General features: G+C 36.4%; 1 protein-coding gene across 12 annotated transcripts in view; it reads right to left on the bottom strand.

The window, feature by feature from the left end:
• R3HDM1 (R3H domain containing 1) overlaps nucleotides 1–23,290 on the bottom strand; it is a 188,304-nt gene that overhangs the window by 59,608 nt on the left and 105,406 nt on the right. For 4 of the 12 annotated variants that reach the window (XM_007129468.3, XM_007129473.3, XM_028477441.2 and 1 more), the window contains 11 exons: nucleotides 21,844–21,903; nucleotides 21,620–21,760; nucleotides 16,716–16,824; nucleotides 16,531–16,626; nucleotides 14,203–14,240; nucleotides 14,069–14,119; nucleotides 13,730–13,956; nucleotides 9,927–10,181; nucleotides 6,824–6,975; nucleotides 3,128–3,229; nucleotides 598–882 (listed from right to left, as the gene is read on the bottom strand). In XM_007129468.3, the coding sequence (XP_007129530.1) occupies nucleotides 598–882; nucleotides 3,128–3,229; nucleotides 6,824–6,975; nucleotides 9,927–10,181; nucleotides 13,730–13,956; nucleotides 14,069–14,119; nucleotides 14,203–14,240; nucleotides 16,531–16,626; nucleotides 16,716–16,824; nucleotides 21,620–21,760; nucleotides 21,844–21,903 (1,516 nt within the window). The remainder of the gene's footprint in view (nucleotides 1–597; nucleotides 883–3,127; nucleotides 3,230–6,823; nucleotides 6,976–9,926; nucleotides 10,182–13,729; nucleotides 13,957–14,068; nucleotides 14,120–14,202; nucleotides 14,241–16,530; nucleotides 16,627–16,715; nucleotides 16,825–21,619; nucleotides 21,761–21,843; nucleotides 21,904–23,290) is intronic. The other 8 variants (XM_028477402.1, XM_007129474.3, XM_007129471.3 and 5 more) reach the window with 8 other exon arrangements.

Here is a 23,290-nt window from a genome sequence, read left to right as displayed (position 1 = left end):
GCAAGGGGAGAGGCCAGGGCAGGGAGAGGCCCGCGTACCGCCAAAAAAAAAAAAAAAAAAAAAAAAAAAAAAATCTCCTTTAGAATATCACCTTAAAACATTCAATATTTAAGGATATATTTTAAAAAATACATGTAACACTTGTGTGATGAAAACTACAAAATACTGTTGACAAAAAATTAAGGAAGATCTAAATAAATGGAGAGAGATAACATGTTAGTGCATTGGATGATTCAATGGTGTTAAGAGGTTAATTCTCCCCAAAATGATCTACCTCTTCTTAAAATGTATCATTTTATTTTTATACTGCATTTACTTTACTGTGTTTCTCTTAAGCTAATCAGAACAAAAGAAACCTCTCAGAGTCAGAAGGAAACTCAAAGATCACAAAGTGTAACCCTCCAACTGAAGTGTCTACATGTCATATGGTTGTCTAGCATGCACCTGAAAATCTCCAAAAGGGAAGATGACTACAAGCTTTGCTTACAGGTTCTCACAAATCCTATCCATGCGAAATTAAAAATAAGCTCTCTAAAGTTAAAACTGATCTTAAATGAGAGGCTTCTACAGGAGAGAAAAGGTGAAAAAGCAATGTACCTGTGGAGAGGGCTGTTGAATATATCCTTGCTGCTGGAGCACAGGCTGGCTGACAGGATGACCAGAGGCAGAATAGCCAGCAGTAGGGACTGGCTGCCCAGGTGGCAGGGGAGGAGGAGGAGGTGGCGGCGGTGGTGGAGGGGCTGCTGTCATGATATAACCAGACTGCTGTGGGGACTGAAGAACAACAGTGGACTGGAACATGGTGGCGTGAGGATCAGAACCATCTGCAGATGGCTGGCGGGCAAGACTCATGTGGCTAAACTGAGACCCAAGGTTGTCCTGCTAAAAAAGGGAGAAGTCAGAAATCAGTAAGCTTTCCATACATAGACCAAACTTATCAAAGAAAAATACTTCATATATTTTAAGAAGAACTGCAGTAGTATATTTTACGGAAATCATGTATCTACAACAGACATGACTTAATAGAAGAACAGCTTCAAGAAAATTAGAACTCTAAGGCAGCAAGGTAGGACTATTACAATGCTATCATTGCAAATTACTCATAAAACATATCTAACGGAAATAAATAGCATGCAGAAAAGAGTAGGGTATAACATTACACAATAAAAAAATGAAAAGACACTATTTAAATGCAGACTAAAGGCACGCTTTTATATTATACGATTAACATTTTCTGAAAGGACTTCGAAGACCAGGAGTCTAGCAACGCATGGTACTAATTACTCTTTACTTTAAATCGTTGCCCTTCTTCCCAGAAAGCAAGATTCAGGTTCTATGCATTTCTGTATCTCCTCCCATACCTAACAATCAAATATACTAGCAGAAATGAAATAAAATATATAAAATCTACCCTCCCTGATGTACACTCTAATCTCTCAACAATAATTTGGTCATAAACTCTTCCATAGTGTTTATCCTTGAGTCAGATGTTAGACAAATATAATCCAAATGACAGTTTCCTACTGCTTTTGCTACTTAAGAGAGCCGGCAATGGTGCCCAGCCAAGAAAGGGTTACGATTTATATGCCATCTGATAAATGTTTCTCTGACTCAACAGCATAAGGATCAATTCTGACTAGTCTACATAATATCACTGATATGACGATAATGGGGTTAAAAAGGCATTCCCTTGCTCCCAAGGAGCCACAGATTGGTGACAGTATGTACCATATTTTGTTAAGAGGAAAAATTTGAAAAAAAGTTACTTAAAATATTGTGGTAATTGAGTTGTCAGATCAAAGTTGTTGACATGTCTGCAATTTCTATAATCTGCTGGTTTTTGCAAAGTAAATTAAGGCTATGGAGATGATAATGGGACTGAAAAAAAAGGGAACCTGACTTAGTGACTGAAAATATATGGCTTTACTCTTCCCAAATGGTTGTTCTGACAGAGTCTAGCACTATTCATATAATTCAATGAATAGTTTTAGAAGAGGAAAATATACTTAAAAATACCTACTAGCTGTAATTACAACGTAATATGGCCAAATATTTTAAAAAGAGATACCATAACTATATACCACCATCAGAGTCATCTTGGTAAAAAAAGTCGTTTTCTTAATCCAATGATCTGCCATTTTTCCAAAACATTTTGAGGCTTTTATGATATTTCTAAAAATGTTGTCAACCTTCTCAATGCTGGCAAAATTTCATTTTTTCAGACTGAAAGTGATTTTTGAAAATCATTGAGAGCCAAGGCTGGTAAATAAGGTTGCCTCAAGCTCAAAACAAAAACACCCCCAACAAAACAGAACATTTCTAAAAAGTGGAAAGTGATTTTAAGATATAGCTTATAATTTAACCTGGATGCGACTTCAAAATGTGATGGCCATATAGTCTGAAAAATAAGAGCATCACTGGGAAAAGTATATCGGTGGTTAGGCAGATTCATTTAAAGGGAAGGAAATTAACACTTATTGAATATCTATTTCATGTTAGGCACTATGCAGGAGGTACTTTATATGGTGGCCTCATGCGGTCAGTAACTGGAGAAGGTCACACAGAGAACACATGGCAACGGTGTATCTGAGTTCTTACTGAGACTTGTAACTTGGGGCATACTTTGGATTAAATGAAGTACCATTACTTTATAGTCACAGATTAAATATCTAGAAATCTTCTTTGGAAATATACTAAGGAGGATGTCTTATGTAATTGGAAGCTCCAATTCACCCTAATGACTGATACTAAGTCTACTGGACCTGGGCACTGGGGAAAGAACAGAAAGCCTAAACCCAGATGAAAGCTGCCACCCCAGGACCGCACAGACCTGCACTGGCCTCAATGAGAAAAATAGCTAAAACATCTTAGGACTTGAAAATTATTTCATTATGAAAAGGGAGGAAAAGAGTAGGCTTTATACAATCACTGTGATAAGCCAATATAACAAATATTTTATGGAAGAGAATAAATTATTTCTAATACAGGTTAGAAATGCTTTTCCAAAATGTATGTAACCCTGACTTTAGAAAATCACAAAAGAACATATCACATTAATCACATTCACAAGGATTCATCACACATCCACCCACAGAAACAACGCAGGAGGTGAATAGAGATATAGTACCACGGAGTATTGCTGGGTGGGTGAGACTGGCAGGAACGGGGATGGGTAAGGGGCTGTAGAGTACTGAACAGGCTGTGAAGAGGGCTGCAGAGGACGAATAGGCTAAGGAATAACAGGTTGGCAAACAATGTTAATGTCGGAATAAAATGTTAGAAGAACTGCATAAAATGGAAAGTTACACTTTTTTGGGCAATAACTTAAAAGTACAAAGTCACCTAAAATACAACATTATAGGAAACAACAAAAACAATACTAAGCGAAGAAACTCTACATAGAAAAATTTTGAGAACATACATTTAAATTTAAAACATAATTAGAAAGATAATTTTTTTCATAAAAGTATTTATTAGATTCACTTCAACAGGTAATTTAGACATTTCAAATCCTATTATCTAACAAGACCCCTGGGTTCCTGGGTTAAGTCAGTAAAAGCAAAACCATTTATCCTTACTTCCTGGTTTGATGACAGGGCTGCTCTACTTAGCTATGTAACACTAAGTAACAGAAGAAAAACTTCACTCACTCTTATTATCAGACAGTATATCTTACATAATACCTATGGCCAAGTATCCTCTCTATTTGATAAGGCATGATTAGAGATAACTCTTTTGGGACCAAACTGCCTAAATTTTAGCAATTTTTAAACAAAAATGTACTGTGAGTACCATTAATAGCCTAAAGAAAACATACACATACATATAAGCGCATGCACACACACACAAACAGATCTCTTTTACATAAGGAAGATAAAGACAGTTTTCTTCTAACTAAAAATTTTTATTGAGAGGATATTAGGAGCTGAGAAACTACACTTGGTCTTTGAACAACTCAGGGATTAGGGGCACTGACCCTCTGCACGGTCAAAAATCTATGTATAACTTATGGTCGGCCCTGTACCTGCAGATTCTACTCCACGGATTCAACCAATCACAGATCATGTATACTGTAGTTATGTATTTAGTGAAAAAAATCTATGTATAAGTGGACCCTCGCAGTTCAAACCCATGTGGTTTGACGATCCACTGTAACTATCTGAAATTCTTTTTACTAACGAAATACTCCTGCATTTCAGAGAGAAAACATTTTAAGTTTTATGTTTCCCAAGGGCACTCAAAACACAGGTGTTCTGAAACATGAAAGAGGTTTCAACCCTTTCTAAATTTTAGGGAATACAGCTGGCCATCTATAGGCTAATAATGGCATTTAGTTTCCCAGTCTTACATGTATATAGTTTATTACAAAGGACAATATATATATTGGTTTAATGACTATCATAATCTACCATACAGGTGGCAATCAGGTTAAGGGAAATTAAGTGACCTGTATACTACCATTTAAGCAACCACTGGAGGAACCCAAGTCATTTTATCTAATGAAAACTCTTAGTTTTGGTTACAATATACATACATGAATCTCCCTGGACAATATCTCCAAAGAGTATACTTTAGAAATGCAAAATTAACTAAATAAGATTACTCAGGGAATAATCTAGATAAGGAGAAATTCTTATGACTAAGACGTATAATGATGAGTTTGCCCTTCCACCACAAAATCAACACAACAGTTTCTGGAAAAAAATGAAAGGCTTAGATTAGTTTAGAATTCCACAAAAAATTCTAGAGCTAACATACTAAAAAAAGTATAAGCTGAAAATCTACAAGAGTAGCCACTGGTTCCTCACTAACCTCCTGACTAGAAATTAGCAAGCTTCCTAATGGATGACAGCACCTATCACACTAAATGAGGTGTTATGGCTTTAAAACTACCAAGTACAAGCTATTTAATGTGTTAAGTCAGACAACCATTAAGACACAACTTTCTTCCAGAAAAGGTGACCTACTAGGTCAGTGTCAGATGAAACAAAAGCCTTAGTCTGCTGGGGAGTAAAAGAAAGAAGAGTACTGTGAGCGCCAAGGGTAGGAATTAATGTCTGCCAGAGTGTCAAGAGGTAATGAGAAAAATATGGGCTAGAAGAGGGGCTGATCAAAGTGAAATTCTGACACTATGTAGAAAAGAAAAAGCATTAGCACTTCCTTTTTCCTAATTAAATTGCAACTGGCTGTAAAATAACATCCACTTAAAGTGACTGGTTTCAAGAACGCAGCCCATTTGCAGGCTTTGGAAATCACAGCATTACTGTGTTTGGTTATTTGAAATTTCATGGATGGATTATCTCAGTGTGCAAGAGATGGTTACTGAGTATCATTTGTTCATCAATTCTCTATTCTTGTATTTGACGAAGAAGTACCAGAAACACCTGAAGCAATGCCAGGAAAAACATCCAGAGTTTGAGGCATACCCCAGTATTTCAAGTTATAGTCTATTAAGACAGCATTTCTAAACTAAGCTTGCCTACGTCTTCACTTAGGACTGTCTTTTAAAACTAAATCAGGCAAAGCTATTTCTAAGAGATAATAATCTGAAACATATAACCACAGATAAACCCCTAGGATTTTTTGAAGGTGCCAGACTAGCATTATTTCCATTGAATCAAATCAAATGAAAATCAGCCCTATAAAGCTCCTGGTGAAATTCACAGCACTGCAAAGATGACCACACAACAGCAAATGAAAGGGAAACACTTCAAGACCAAGCTGAATGAAACCAAGGCAGGGAAGGCCAGGGAAGGAGTTTTATGTAGTTTAACATGTACCTGAGTGTATGTAATCAAACGGAGTTGGGAAGTAGGTATGGAGTCTCTGGAAATAGTTTTAGACAGTTTCCTCTATATATATGAATTCATTTGTATGGTCTTGGAAGTGCATCAAACACCTTGAAGTCCTAATGCAGAGAAATTGCCTTGCCCAGTATTACGAGTCTTAATTGCCAGAGCAATAATTATTTTCATTAGTTTAAAAATATTTGATAACTTTATCAAACTGCTCACACATTTTTCACCCCTGCAATACAAATATAACTTGTGAATAAAACTAATGAAATTTCTCCAGTTCAAGTTTATCACTATACTTCTTTCACAAAACATTGCTCTGCATTTTCTCACCAGTGGAATATTTAGATCGTCCTCCAGGGAAAAAGAGGTGCAAGTAACAGTACAAACTGCCTTTGATATGCTACACAACCTTTAAAAGATAGAATGAAAGTAAGAGTCTACACTAGTATGATCAAGTTCAGCAAGAATGAGTAACACATTTACAGGGGAAAAGCTTGAATGTGAAAATGCATGGTAAACTCTAAAGATTTATACAAATTCAAGATATTATTAAGAGTACTTCTGAGAATTCTAAATCAGTGTTTCTGTCTTTATCTTTCATAGAGCAGGTGGGGTGGAGAGTACCTTGTAGCGAGGCTAGTCTACTCAGTTTCTTCTAAGTGCTTGATCTGTTGAATCTTAGACCAACTCACTTTGCTCACTGGGGTAATGAACTATCTTAGTTTTGCTTTTTATTCCTCTGGTCCCTTGCCTGCTGTTGTGAAATGCAAGGTATTAAATACTCACCATACAGGCTCATGAGATAAAAATTTCCCTTCCTTCCAATGTATACTCTGTTTTCATTAGCAGAAAAGCCCTTGAAGTTAACCTCTCTTCCTATGAGCGGTGAGTAGGACATCACTGGTGGAGAATACTAAAGTTCTAAGAGACACTTACTTGGGCTCTCTTGATTATAATTAGTGACTTTAGTCCCAAATATGCAAAGGCAGGTGAACTTAGCATTGTGTAATCGTGGACGTGTGCACCTGTGAGAAGATGTGATGGGCTGCTTGCTGCTGAGGTGGCAGTGCTGGCAGAGGCGGCTGTGGAGGTCCAGGCACTTGGGCTCTAACTGGCTGTTGAGTCACAGGAGCGCTACACACAACTGGACTCCCATCTGGGTTTAGGAAGGGCTGACCTGAACATTTTAAAAAGGAAGAACAAAAGATCATTTATGATGGAGACCGAATATAGGTCGCTCTACAGACAACTTAGAGCACATGTCTGCAGTGCTGATTCACAATTCCAAAAAGAGTCAAGGTTCTGGAAACCAAAAGCTTTTCTTACCTTGGAAAGCAAAGCCTGACTTTACACGAGCCTATTAATAGTCTTTATATTTCCCACTTAGAGTAAATATTCAAAATTTTTGCTGCGGTGTTTTACTACGGGGGTGCCGCGCCAGAACCCACTTGAGTTGTTTTATACTACACAGTATTTTCCAAGAAACTCAATTCTGAAACACATCTTGCTCAAGGGATTGAGTTACAGGATTGTGTAACATTTCAGTTTCAAGGGAAAAAAACAAACAAACTTGACTTTGGGATATTGGAAATTTATTAATTAGCCTGTTAGATGGTAAGAAATTTCTAATTTACAGGTCACATTGCATATATTTAACTAGTAAGATTAAAAGCTGATGAAAATTAAAATGGTTGATAACTTCAAATTTCAAATTGTGGAGTTGATGTCCTTATTTTATAACTTCTAACTTGTTAAAAGTAGAAAATAATTTAAAAATTCTAAATAATTTTCTAAAAAAATTTCCTTTCACTTCCAATGAGCTTTACACATAGGTAAGAAATAAAACGAGAGAGAACTTTAGTACTGATTTTGAGGCTTATTCTTATTGGTTACCAATTACGGGAGGAATACTTTAAGTAACTCTCTACACATACATTCTAAACAACTTTTTCTTACTATACAAAGTAATATTCTTACTGTGGGAAAATAACCAACAAATACAGATCAGAAAGTAAATAAATTCCCCATAATCTTATCATCAACAATTTGGATACCTTCTTCCAGACATTTTTTTTCAATGTACACATAAACAGATTCAAAGAGTAGTATTTTTCCTTACTATACACTGAATGATTTAAAAAAACACACTGGATTATTAAAAAAGAAAGAAAGAAAAATGAAAGGACTATGTGAAATAAAGAGATCATTGACTACATACCCTTTTAGGATGGGAAGAATACCTATGTGTCTTAAACTGCCTTCAAAACATCCTCTCTTTTTTAAAAATAAACTTGTGACATATAATAAAATAATATTTGGGAAAGCAGAATACACTGTTCCATTGCTATCAAGTGGGGAAAGTTCTCCAAAGTCAAATTATTTTCATCAGTTAATTTCCTGATAATTTACATGATGGTTATAGATAACTAAAAGCAAGCCATGCTGGGTATTTGTTGATTGTTATAAATAATTTTAAAAAAATGGTAGAGAAGACTTGAGTGAAAGCATGTTTAAAAGTAACTTAAGGATTGTCTGAAAAAAGCTGGATGTGGGGCTTCCCTGGTGGCGCAGTGGTTGAGAGTCCGCCTGCCGATGTGGGGGACACGGGCTCGTGCCCCGGTCTGGGGGGATCCCACGTGCCGCGGAGCGGCTGGGCCCGTGAGCCACGGCCACTGGGCCTGCGCGTCCGGAGCCTGTGCTCCGCAATGGGAGAGGCCACGGCAGTGAGAGGCCCGCGTACCACAAAAAAAAAAAAAAAAAAAAAGCTAGATGTGTTGTAATGCTGTTCTCAAAAACAAAGAGATCACTTCACTTTTGGGCTAATTTAAAATTAAGTATACAATTTAATTTCAGGTTGCTTAGTTTCTCATCATTTCCTACTCAAATGAAGCTTCCACGTTACCAAAACCATGTTAACTAATATTCTGAATGAAAAATAATAGAAAATAGTAAAATATTAAATCATCTTATATTCTGCCCCAGGAAAACAGGAAGTTTAGTAATATAATAGACTTGAAGGATCAGAAGATAACGGTTATAAAGCAAAAACTGAGTTTCTGAAGTTAGTTATTTACGCTAATTCCATTCTTACAACAGAAACAAAAGTTTGAATACTTTATCTTAAAAAAGAGATGCAAATGAAATCTGAAGGTAACAAGTTCCAAGCCATGGTTTTTTCTACAACAAACAAAAGGCAAGTTTCAGAACACTCAGAGACTCTGACACTCTCGCCTGTATCTACCTTGCCCAACTACTACCATGCTGATGTGACCACATCAGCTAAATCTGTGAATCTTTAAGGAAGGTTACTGAATGACTTAAGGTTATTTTCATGATCTTACCATATGATTGGGCTATGTTGTTTTGATTAGAAACCAAAACGTCTTGTCATTTAAAAAAAATTTTTATTTTCTCAATATGTCATTTTTGCCAGTATACATAATGAAACGTATTATGACTGCAGTTTCTTAATCTCTCTGAAGTTCAGTTTCCTTATCTGTAAATGTAGATTTCACCTAACAGGGTTGCTATAAATAATGTATTTAAAGCACATAACACAGTACATGACACATGATAAACACTCAATAAACACAAAGTACTATCTAATTGCAAAGAATGTGTTGTCATTATTAATTCATAACGACTATCTATTTTCTTTCACTAATAATAAGATGTTCTTTAGCTTTTCCTAAGTAGAAAACAGTTACCGTATTCAGAAGAGCAATTACTATGGGTTCTTTCCACCGCATTACATAAGAACTAAGAGCTGCTAACGTTCTCCTTCTACATGAAATGCATACTATTTTCCCCACAATAAAACTGTTCTATCAAATAAAGTTCTTTCGAAGGTGGTTGTCCCATTTCTAGGAAATGAATTGTTTCTTAATTATTTGGCCTAAAAGATGATGTCATGGATGTCACAAGGAGAAAAATACTTTCTGATATAAATGTCTTTTAACATTCTCTAGCATAAAGTGTTTTTATTAAAGTTCTAGGGAAAATGCTAATCACACATGAAAAATAAAAAGCTGACAATGCATATACAGATAATACATTTAATACATATTCTTTAGTTTTCATATAACTCCTGATATCTCAACTGAAATAAACCTTTTTCTGGATACCAACCTGTTTGTGGGTTGATCAGAATACTGCCAGGTGGTATGCCTGTCGCTTCCAAGGGAAGCAAAAAGAAGCTAGTGCTAGGAGATGCGACTTGCCCATTTAGGCCACCATCAAAGGAAAGAGAACTATGAGTGCTGACAGTTGGATAGACGACAGGTGCGCCATGAGAAGACTGGCTGAGAGCTGTACCTGGAAGAGGCTGCTGGATGTGAGAGAGAGAGCCCGTAGATGACCCTACACTACCAGAAGACTCAGAACCTAGGGGAGGAGTAATGAAAAAGAGGGAATTTTTTAAACCTCATATAAAAACGCAGGTTTTAAATATGTAACAATAAAATTCACATTGCATAACATGCAGTTACCACATAAAAGCATGAACTATTTTTGACTTACTGTACAATTTTGCTTCCCCTCCCCACCAAGAACAAGTTTAATACAGCAAAACTGATCACATAAGTTGTCAGAGAAGTCATAGCCAAAGCATGCAACTAAAGCAAGTCTATAATACTGGGTTGGCCAAAAGATTTGTTCGGTTTTTTCCATAAGATGGCTCTAGTAGCACTTAGTTGTCTTTAACTTCATTTGAAACAAGTTTGTTAGACTGTACGTGACAGCTGCAGTTAAAAAAGAGACTTACCAAAATTGGTGAATTTTTGTATAGCCATTTTAATATTGAAGATGGAAGAAAATAGCAACATTTCCGGCATGTTATGCTTTATTATTCAAGAATGGTAAAAATGCAACTGAAACGCAAAAAGAGATTTGTGCCATGTATGGAGAAGGTGCTGCCACTGATCGAACGTGTCAAAAGTGGTTTGCGGAGTTTCGTGCTGGATATTTCCTGCTGGACGATGCTCCACAGTCGAGTAGACTAGTTGAAGTTGACAGCGATCAAACTGAGACGTTAATTGAGAACAATCAACGTTTTACTACACGGGAGATAGGTGACATACTCAAAATATCCAAATCAAGCACTGAAAATCATTTGCACCAGCTTGGTTATGTGAATCGCCTTGATGTTTGGGTTCCACGTAAGTTAAGCGAAAAAAAAAACCTTCTCGACTGTATTTCTACATGAAATTCTCTACTGAAACGTAATGAAATTGTTCCGTTTTTAAAACACATTGTGACGGGCAATAAAAAGTGGATACTGTAAGATAATGTGGAATGGAACAGATCATGGATCAAGCGAAATGAACCACCAACCACACCAAAGGCTGCTCTTCATCCAAAGAAGGTGATGTTGTGTAAATGGTGGGATTGGAAGGGGGTCCTCTATTATGAGTTCCTTCCGGAAAACCAAACGATTCACTCCAAGAAGTACTGCTCCCAGTTAGACCAACTGAAAGCAGCACTCGACGAAAAGCGTCCGGAATTAGTCAACAGAAAACACATAATCTTCCATCAAGGTAACGCAAGATGGCATGTTTCTTTGATGACCAGGCAAAAACTGTTACAACTTGGCTGGGAAGTTCTGATTCATCTGCCGTATTCACCAGACATTGCACCTTTGGATTTCCATTTATTTCGGTTTTTACAAAATTCTCCTAATGGAAAAAAATTTCAATTCTTTGGAAGACTGTAAAAGGCACCTGGAACAGTTCTTTGCTCAAAAAGATAAAAAGTTTTGGGAAGATGGAATTATGAAGTTGCCTGAAAAATGGCAGAAGGCAATGGAACAAAACGGTGAATATGTTGTTCAATAAAGTTCTTGGTGAAAATGAAAAATGTGTCTTTTATTTTTACTTAAAAACCGAAGGCACTATTTGGCCAACCCAATAACATCAGCCACAGACAGCCACAAAAAACACATTACCCACATTCCCAAAAGGACAAAGTTATGTACATTTTTTACCTTTTAGATTAACACCTAGGAATATACAGATTATAATTTTTCCCCCAGGACAAAGAACTTAGCACAGCCAAATGCCCAAAACCTCTTATATCAGAAACCCCTTATCTATAAGAACACAGAAAGATTAAGAGTAGTGTAGGAAATAACAAAAATGATAATTCTCTATCAAGAGAAACAACTGTCAGGTTTCACTGCAGACTTTCATTTTCAGCTCATAATCATAGCATCTTCCTGTAACGTAAAGTCAACTTTCAATTTTTTATCACAGCAAGGGACAAAGGTAGAATAAAAATATTCCAAGTACTTATATTAGCATCAGCTTAAAATTTATTTCTCACTGTACTTAATAAGCTAATTTGATAATTTATTTTTAACTGCTTTCCTGCCTCCAATCTACTTAATTTTCTATTATACAGAGACTGAAGAAGTCACTGACTTTCAGTATAATGGCTTAAGGTAGACAATAAGACAATGAAAGAAAGGAAAAGATTTTGATGATGTAAATAGTTAATTAGGTTTTGAATAACAGAATTGACTCTGGGATGGAGAATTAATTTTTAATGAATGACGTAAGCAAATAAGATACACTATAGAGATCGCCTCGGAAGGATAATTTCTATTTTAAGTTGTGCCAAAAATGACTATCTCCAAGAACTATATGAAAAAAATTTTTTTCCTAATAAAAGAATTAAATATTTATTTTCATCTCTGAAGATAATATAGATTATAAATAGTACATGTTCTAAAAATGTTTTAGGGACTTCCCTGCTGGTCTAGTGGTAGAGAATACATCTTGCAATGCGGGGTCACTGGTTTGATCCCTGGTCAGGGAACTAAGATCCCACATGCCGCTGGGCAACTGGGCCCGTGCGCTGCAACTACTGAGCCTGCGCACTCTGGAGCCTGCGCACCGCAACGAAAGATCCCACGTACCATAACTAAGACTCGATGCAGAAAAAAACTATAAATAAATAAAAATGTTTTAATTTGGCTGTGTGTCTAAATGACTTTCTCACGACACACGAGTAGGTTTTTTTTCCTGTTATGATGACATGATGACTAAGTGACCGTTTATCAAATAAATGCATATTTGGTACATATGCATATTTCTTATATTCATAAAATTTACCTATCTTTAGCAAGAGTCTATCATATACACTAAGACATTTTAAATATCCACATTATAAGTTAAAAAGATGACAAGTGCAATTCACAAACCTTAAGAATTTAAAGTACTGAATTACAGAGATGAGAAAAATTTACTCTGTCACCTTCAAATTTACACCTCTCCCTTCAATTGTTATCTGTGTAAAACCATATATCTAGGCTTTACCCGAAGGGATAAAGAGAGCCATTTCTGCTGATTTTCATGCTTATTTTGGGATACAAATAAAGATCCGTGAGGATCCTAAAAGAGACGTGAACTTTAGTATAGAAGCCAGTGAAAGTGAAAAGAGAAAAACGCTAGGAGTCTAAAAGTTATGTAATCTAAAAGCAAAAAAGCTAGTAGAATGAGAATGTTATTGAAATTTCTACTTATCCATAATAATTACATGGTATTATATTTCTTTAGTTTTTAAATTTCTCAAAAACTTCTCAGCAATTTTATACGTTTTTTTGGAATGGCAAATGAACTTTATCATGAAATGCACTCAATAATATGATAGTATTAGCTGAATTTCAGCTAATGATAGTATTAGCTGAAAATGCAATCAATGTTAACTAATCCTAGGTAAGGAAAAATGCCTTCTGTACACCTCTCTCACACAGAGAATAAATCCTAATGTCAGTAAACATGTTACCTCTTAAGTACACTGGAGGTGCTCAATGTACTGCTGGTAAGAATCCTATATTTTAGGATAATTACAGAAGCCACATGATGAATAAAGAGCTAAGACAACATTAGGGAAACTAATGTTTTGACTGCACAGTTCTAGACAGATATTTATACCTGTTTTTGAAAGCCTGCCTATGCTTTTGCTGCTTCCAGAACTATCACCTCTTGTCAGAACTGAAATTCCACTGAAGCTGCTGGCTTTGGTTACAGCAGGCTTGAAGTTTCGGAGAGAGCTGTCTGAATCTGTGCTGCTCCAGGGTCGTGGTTCAGAGTACTTCAACTCGTTCTCAGTGCTGCTTTGATGGCTATTTGTTGATCTCCCTGAAGAATCTTTATTGACTCTGTAATTTAGAAATAAAACTTTGAAAAGCTAATAGAGACAAAAAGGAAAATTATTAAAAAATGCTTTAAATATTCAATACTGTGTACTGCACGAAAACATGCTTCCAATACCTAAATATCTGGCGCCTCTGCTGGGTGCTACTAGCATCCTCATCTTGGATTCTGTTGGCATTTTCATAAAACATTTTTATTTTTATTAGCATCAGTGAGACACTTAGCAAAACAAATGTTAAAAAGCCCCTCACCTTTTGTCAATAATATAATTCTCTTGGGAACACAGGGACTAGAAAGAAAGAACAGATATAAAAAGTTGAGCGTTTGTCAGATAATGCCCTCTGAAAACTAATGATGACAAAAATCATGTAATAATTTTAAAGAAGTAGTTACCCTCACCCCTCAAATCAAACATGGTGATAAGTTACAAAAATAAATGACAATGAAAAATTATTTTGGCTTGGAGATACTGTGCTTATTTTTTAACAGATACACATTTTTGAAGCCATTCATTTTTGTTGTACAAAGTAACTTGAAATTCAAATATCTAACAAGTGAACCTATTTTCACTATTACATATTCAAAGTATACACCTGTCTGTAGATTCCACCTCCTTCACTCAACAAATATTTTGATCACCTGTGCTTTGGCAGTAGGTGTAGCGTGAACAAGGAGCTACGCCTCAATATAGCTTACAGCCAAAATCCTCCAGTGCTATTAACCTAACTCAGGCAACCACCTGTTTTGCATCTTGTATTATTACAACAGTCTTCTAGTTTTCCAGCTACCAGTTTTGCTCTTTTCATCCAATTTAAACAGCAGAAGCCATAGCTATCTCTCTAAAATATCAATCTGATCACGCCTGTTCCCTCCTTAATAGCCTCCTTCGTTCTAGCACAGGGGTCTGCAAACTACAGTCAGCTACCTGTTTTTGTAAATACAGATTCATCGGAACACAGCCATGCCCATTCATTCGTGTATTGTCTATGGATGCTTTCATATTAAAATGGCAGATTTCAGTTGTTGCAATAAAGACTATAAAGCTTGAAAAGCCTAAAATACTCATTATCTGTCCCATTATAGAAAAAGTTTTTTGACCCCTGCTCTAGCTAAAAGCCCCAACCTCCTTAACTAGCTTTCAGGAGCAAGTCACCTGCTTCCTGCTTATTTCTCCAACTGAAACGTCCCTCAATTCTTGTCACCTAGGCTACAATCCAGGTACTCTGAATCTCTCAATTCCTCATGTGTCAAGTTCTCCTTTATCTCTGGCTCCCTGCAGATGTTAACCCTGGACGCGGAATACTTCACTCCTTCAGTTCTTCTCTTGGAAGCTAACTCTCCCTCTCACTCCTCAATTCTAGTTTGTGGTGCTTCTCTGCTGTGTTCCCTATTTTACCTTCACGTTTCTGTACAAATCACACACCATACTGTCATCTGAATACTCATCATGGGTAAAGACCTCATCCATCTTACAAACTAGAGAGAGAAATAGATCTAGGTTAGGCTCTGAGTTCAGAAGACATGGGCTGAAATCCCAACTCTGTCATTTTCTAGCTGGATGATCCTTGTCTATTTTACTTAGTTTCCTGGAGCCTTAGTTTACTTATCTATAAAATAAAAACAGTGATATTATCTACCATATATAGGTTTGTTTGGGAGATAAATTATTGTAAATGTCCATGGATATGTTCTCCAGTGCCCAGCACAGCACCTACTATATATGATCAATAAGATTTGTTGAATATTATAAACTTTTAACTGACAGTCTAGATTTTAATGTCATTTACTTTTTTTTTTTTTTATACAGAGCTAACTTCTATCTCTGGTGGTATTAACACAAATTACATATATTCTTATATCCTTGACTAGTACCCAGTACTGCACAGAGCAGGTGCTTAACAGATATTGGTAAAATCAAACTGATCCTCCCTTGAATATATGCATAGAATAATCAGCCACTTAAAAGATCTCTTCCAGGACTTCCCTGGTGGTCCAATGGTTAAGACTCTAAGCTCCCAAAGCAGGGGGTGTGGGTTGGATCCCGGGTCAGGAAACTAAGATCCCACATGCCGCATGGAGCAGCCAAAAAAACAACAACAACAAAGATCTCTTCCATATAATCGCTTATAAAGTGGAAAACAAATATTAATCTGAAAAATCAATTAGCTGTATTTTAAAAGAAGAAACAAGTTATTTATTAAGAAAAGTCCACTAGCAAGTAGGATTTAGAGTACATGATTTTGTAGACAGTGACCAATGTTCTAAAAATCTCAACTGTGTGAGAAGTCTGGAAGAAAAAAATATTACATAAACTATATACTCAGTCTAATATACTACCCCTTAGTCGATCTGCTTTCAACTTTTGAAACGTTTATACAACTGGTGCAAAGTAGTATTTTATAAACTACTAAATCATTAACATGAACAAGACAGACTGCAGTATTTCTAAAGGGGTGACTTTATATGTAACAAATGTAGTTAGAAGTATATGTGATCAATAGATTGAGGGAGGAGTGAACCCCTATAATGCAATTAGCATATATTTACACATGAAGACCTAAATATAAGTTAGAACATACATCTTGGGAAAATATTCGATCTCTAGCTCTCTGGTACTCTTCTTCTCTCTCTTCTATAGATTTGCTTCTTCTGTCATCTTTCAAACGTATTCTCATCTGAAGAAAAGAGAACAATTAATCTTGGGAAAATGGTCTGCTGGTATAAGTCCAGCACCCATAAAAATGCTCTAATCATGCTAGGTTACCTGGTTATCATCTTTGTCAAAGCTAGAGTTATCTCTCTTGAGGATATATCGTTTCTGAAAGTCTTCACCTTTATCATCCTTAATATGTTCATTAAATTTCTGATCAGGTCTAAAAAAAAAAAAGCAAAAACCAAGGGAACAAAAAAGATAATACAAAATATTTACAGAAAAATTAAATATAACATTTTATGGAAGGTGATAAATATAAGTTACCACTCACTAGTGCCATTAATAGATACTTATGTTATCTCAATTACTCCTCAAAACAATCTTATGAGAAAATATTAACTACCCCATGTCATGACTGAAAGGCTGTATGAAATACATTGTGGGCTCTCGAATTTGACTGCTAAGGTTCAAATACTCAGCTTTAACACTTAGTTGCTTTAGGACTTACACAAGTTACTTATTAACCTTTATTTCCCCTAGTTTCCTCATTTGTAAATAGGAATTACAGTGTACCTACTTCATAAGGCTGTTGTGAAGATGAAAGGAATTAATAGATGACCAGCACTTAAAACAGTAAACACTCAGCAGAAGTTTGTTATTATTATAAATATTACTGAGAAAACTGAGGTTCAAATGGCTAAAGCAAGGGTCCAAGGTCAAAGGGCAAGTACATGACTGAGCCATACTTGGAGCCCTGGTATGTAAGACTCAAAGTCTGTATATCATCTTTGCATTGCCTCCTCTAAATCTAAGAAACAATTCTGGGACAAAGAAAAAAGTACAGCACAGTATTTTATGTTACATTCCTATAGTACCTGGTTTGGTGTTAATCAAATATTTTGTAGCTGAATTTAATAAAGCTTAAGAGACTACTTCAAAATGCAACCAAGTTACCTAGAATTCATAATTACAGCAGGGTACATCTTTGTTTTATATTAATTGAAATAAATTAAAAAGAGAAGTTCTTTTTTGAAGGTTAATGTTACAACCTAAAGTAATGATTATGAACTCTTAACAACATATTTTATGGCTGATTGGCCGGTCTTTCCTCTATGGAAATGTTGCAAGTTCTGCTGAGATCCAGAAGACAGACATAAGGTTGTTGCCCTTGGAAAATTACAATTATATAAAACTTCACTTTCTGAAATCTATTCTCAGCTTCAACAAATTAATCCATTCAACACTCTTGAGATGTAATACCATCCTATTATAAAACTGAAATATGTGATATATAAAAGGTATATTTAGAGGAAATAAAGGCTAATTGAATCCCTAAGCAATTTTTTTACATATACTTTAAATATATATTATGTAGTCACATAATATATTATTAATACCCTAAATAAATTTCTAAACCAAATAAACCTGAGTAATGACATTTTCAGCAAACTTGACCACATATTTCATTATATGTAGTAATCAAGTAACACTTCTGAATATTTGTTTTAACCTAGTGAATTTTTAATAAAGTACTGTATCTACCTCCTGTCAAATGATGCAAAAGATTTTTAAAAAAAATAAATTTATTTATTTTGTTTATTTATTTTTGGCTGCATTGGGTCTTCGTTGCCGCATGCAGCCTTTCTCTAGTTGCGGCAAACGGGGACTACTCTTAGTTGTGGTCCGGTGGCTTCTCTTGTTGCGGAGCACGGGATCTAGATGCATGGGCATCAGTAGTTGCGGCTCGCGGGCTCTAGAGCGCAGGCTCACTAGTTGTGGCGCACGGACTTAGCTGTTCTGCGGCATGTGGGATCTTCCCTGACCAGGGCTCGAACCCGTGTCCCCTGCATTGGTAGGTGGATTCTTTTTTTTTTTTTTTTGCGGCACACGGGCCTCTCACTGTTGTGGCCTCTCCCGTTACAGAGCACAGGGTCCAGATGCACAGGCTCAGCGGCCATGGCTCACGGGCCTAGCTGCTCCGTGGCATGTGGGATCTTCCCGGACTGGGGCACGAACCCGTGTCCCCTGCATCAGCAAGCGGACTCTCAACCACTGCGCCACCAGGGAAGCCCGGCAGGTGGATTCTTAACCACCGCGTCACCAGGGAAGCCCGATGCAAAAGATTTTAAAATGAGAATTATCTAAGTAAGCTGAAGAAACCTCTATTTTAAAATATACTTAGATAAATGAAACAGAGCACATATCCACATAAAGCGATACTGAGAACTAAAGAGAAAAATAAAGAGTAGAAATATTTCATGACCAAACTGATAAGAAAAAGACTGCTTTCTTTAGGAATTTTTTTTTTTTGCGGCACACGGGCCTCTCACTGTTGTGGCCTCTCCCGTTACAGAGCACAGGGTCCAGATGCACAGGCTCAGCGGCCATGGCTCACGGGCCTAGCTGCTCCGTGGCATGTGGGATCTTCCCGGACTGGGGCACGAACCCGTGTCCCCTGCATCAGCAAGCGGACTCTCAACCACTGCGCCACCAGGGAAGCCCGGCAGGTGGATTCTTAACCACCGCGTCACCAGGGAAGCCCGATGCAAAAGATTTTAAAATGAGAATTATCTAAGTAAGCTGAAGAAACCTCTATTTTAAAATATACTTAGATAAATGAAACAGAGCACATATCCACATAAAGCGATACTGAGAACTAAAGAGAAAAATAAAGAGTAGAAATATTTCATGACCAAACTGATAAGAAAAAGACTGCTTTCTTTAGGAATTTGAAGGATTATCTATTTAGTTCTGACAATGGCAGTATGTTGTTATTTATTTGTCCATGATTGCCCCATTTACTTATATCAACTATTTCTGTAGCTGTTCAAAATCACATTTTCTTTCTTATTCAAGGAATTTGTACTTGGGTGAAAAAAGAGATGGTTATACCAATATGAACTATAAGATTTAACCAAGAGCCTGGCAACTTTTCTAAGAGCAGCCGGATCCCCACACCAAACAGCATTAGCAGGCATTTCAGCTAACCTTAAGACTGTCTTACCTCTGTCTTTTATAGATGCCTGAATTTACTGCCCTGCAATCGCCAACTTCCCGCTCCAATGAGACACCCCAGTGGACACCGGGTTGTTGACATCCACAACACCACTGGTTCAAGGCTGGAGCGGGTAATCTGCCTATGAGGAAAAGGCAAGTTTGTTTTTATTCATTGTGGAGCAGATCTCTAAGGTTTTCTGATTTACATCCTTCTTCATATTCCAGAAGAAATAAAATAAGAATACAGTGTAACTTCAATGATCTGAAATGTCTAGTAATAATTACGCTATTGATCCATTCTTCTTTAAGTACATCATAAACATCTGCGTTTAGCTAAACTTTTCATTATCTGGATAAAGAGAACCTTGACATCACTTGCAGCATTCAAATAACTGAGGTTACACTGTATTGAAAACCTTAGAGAGTCACCAGTCGAAATGTTAGTCAAAATGCCTGCTAATGTACACATGCTTGGGCATCCAGCAGCTCTGAGTAATGTTGAAAGGTACTGGTTAAATGAAGTAGAGTTCTGTTCACCTTAAGTCCAGCTCATATCTTATGGTTACTATCCCACTTTAGCCATGATATAACTAACTAGGAAAAAGCTAAAAGATGAGGATATTTTCAAAAGACTGAAAGACAGGCATAGGAAAATTAAATCAGATTCCCATTTGCAGGTAAAATTTAATCCCCCCCGAAAATATGGGATCCTTTTCAAAGACATCTGTCTTCATTAATTTAATTTTAGTTGTAGTAACAATCATTTAAAAATACTAGCTTCCACCAACATTATCTATTTAGTTGACAAAATACTATTTGAAATGGAAGAAAACCAACTTAGTCAAGCAAACAATATGACAGCTACAAGGGTAAAGGCCATTATAACAAAAAGGAAATAAATGAATTTATTTATTTATTTATTTATAAACCAAGCAAACTGAAGGGTTCATAATAGACAGAACCCTGATAAGTCTAGCTTCAAGGAAGGAAGAAAAACAATGAACTGAAAAGCATTATTTATGGCATCTGAAGCTGTCTGCTGCTCATTATCACAGATCCACTGCCGCCACATAGGAAATTAATATAGATAATTCTTTTGATAGGAAACCACCGTGAAGTATAACGTTAGCTGAACTCAACTGCATTAGCTTCACAAATAGGCAAAAGATGTACTGTGAACATATTATAATTTTAGGTGCCTCTGCACTGGGCCTTTTGCTCCCAAATATCAGCACTGATTATCTATTTCACCATACTATATAGGTATCACTTTTTTTTTGCGGTACGCGGGCCTCTCCCGTTGCGGAGCATAGGCTCCAGACGCGCAGGCTCAGCGGCCATGGCTCACGGGCCCAGCCGCTCCGCGGCATGTGGGATCTTCCCGGACCAGGGTACGAACCCGCAGTCCCCTGCATCGGCAGGTGGACTCTCAACCACTGCGCCACCAGGGAAGCCCAGGTATCACTTTTTAAAGCAAATGATTCCTCTTAACTCCTTAAAATTTCTTCCTCAGTCAATTACACATAGCCCAGAACGGTACAAAACATTATGGATAATACTGGATTAACCAATAAGTCTCACCGTCCTGAGATTTGTGGAAGAAAAGGAGCAAAAACAAAGGTGGAAAAGACAGTAAACTGATAGAAAATTAATTAAATGTAAGGGTGTTAAAGTTTGCTCTCTTTTTGTTTTCTTTTAAATTTGCCTGAGGCTGGCCACAGGTATCTAAATTATATTAATTTAAAAATCCATAAGAGAATGGTTATTAAACATTACTGATATTATGACCTCTGAGGGTTTTTTTAAACCCATCCTCATTCATCTGTCTTATTTCAGTCCAGACTGGTGCATTTGACATCTTGTGAGTTAAATCTACTTTTTGGTCCTGTCTCATAAGGTATCATGAAGCTGAATTAGGCTGCTAAAACATGTGGAAAACCTGAGATAAAAGGTGCTACAGAAAGATAAAGTAGTATCACACACATAGATAATATATAACTACATTTCTTGATACTTACATTCTTGTATTGCTAGTTTTGTTTACTATGACAGACTTCCCACTCTGATCAACATTGTGGTCTAATCCAAAGTAAGCAGCGACTCTGTGTAATAGCATCCTATGGTAAGATGTCATTGGGGGAAATTTTTTACGTGGAGACCTAAAAGTAGAAGAAAAAATAATTTAGTAAATCTTGAAGAACTGTGATGACAATTTATTTTCTTGTTAAAGGTTAGGACTTACTCATTATTACCAATGAAATCTAAAATTTCTTGTTCCAACTTCAACAGCATCATTCTGTCCCTGAAACAAAATATGAAAACTCTTATATGTAAAATTCAACACTGACCTAATCATATCATAAATGTTGAATTTACAGGGCTATTTTTATGGGGGGGTGGTGGTAAAACCTGTATATTGAAGAACATCACAAGCTTGATGCTAGAATGTTTACATGCTTTCTAAAAAAAAGTAATATTTTAAAAGAAAGATGACTTTTTAAAATTTTATGGAAAATTTCACATACACAAATGTGGAGAGAATATCATCCAATTTCAACAATTATCATCATGTGGCCATTCTTAAAACAGATATATCTTGATCTGCTAAATATTACTATATTAGATTCTGTTCTGCAAATGTATGGATTATAACAGCATATGAGTCCTTACTTCCTTACTCAATAAAGCTAAGAGGTAGCAGGAAAACAGACATCTTTAGTTAGGCTCATGACTTTGTTATCATCCTGAACTCCACAGAAACAGTACTCTAAAGAACATGCAATGCCAGTAACAACAGGAATACTCCTATGGGAATCCAATGCTAGTCTATAAATGGAACTATAGCAGAGAAGTATGAACTACATTACTAACTCTAATTCAGAAGGAGAGGACTTTTCAAATCATTCTGAAAATCACTATTATATATTTTTAAGACTTCGGGAATTTTTCCCACAAAAAATCAAAATGAACCAAAGACCTCCAACATGTAAAATAAACAAGGACGCTAGGGAACACCTGCATGTGCTCCTTTAGACCACTAGGGTCCTTTTTAGCACACTTACAAAATAAGTTACTGGTACCACTGCCCAAAGGACCTCCTTGCTCACACACCAAGAACATGGATCAAGAGAGTATTCCTGTGCTCACTGTAAATGTCATGCGCATGTGGGAAAAACAAAACAAAACAAAACAGAAACAAAAAAAAACCCCTCAAAAAACCTTAAAAGCTAGAAGTAGCTTTACAGATCATTCAGTTCTATTCCTAAAATTTTATAGATCAAGAAAACTAGGACAAGAGGTTAATGTTTCCCTCCCAAATAAACACTATATAGTAGATCCCTCTCAAATTTTAAAAGGAAACAGTGCCCCCTGCTTAAGTTGCCCGAAAGTCTATACATCAGCTCTGAGTTTGATCTTCTCTCTATATTGTGGAAGAAGTCTTATAAAACTGAGTAATATTAACCATACATATTTTTATATCAGTTGAAAAAAATCAAGAGAATAACATGCCTATGTGGTGATTTCAAACCCAAAGCTAAAAACAGGATTACATTTTAACTCAAATTCTAGCAACATTCAATTTTGCCCCTAAACCTGTTTCTCCTTTAGTATTCTGCATTATCAGCAAGTGGCACTACCTTTCACTTGGCATATTGTACTAGAAGCATTTTTGGCCCATTACTGTGCTT

Source organism: Physeter macrocephalus, chromosome 2 (genome assembly GCF_002837175.3).
Source record: "Physeter macrocephalus isolate SW-GA chromosome 2, ASM283717v5, whole genome shotgun sequence".
Classification (NCBI taxonomy): domain Eukaryota; kingdom Metazoa; phylum Chordata; class Mammalia; order Artiodactyla; family Physeteridae; genus Physeter; species Physeter macrocephalus.
Note: the sequence above shows the minus strand (reverse complement) of the source record. Positions and strands in the feature narration are given on the sequence as shown.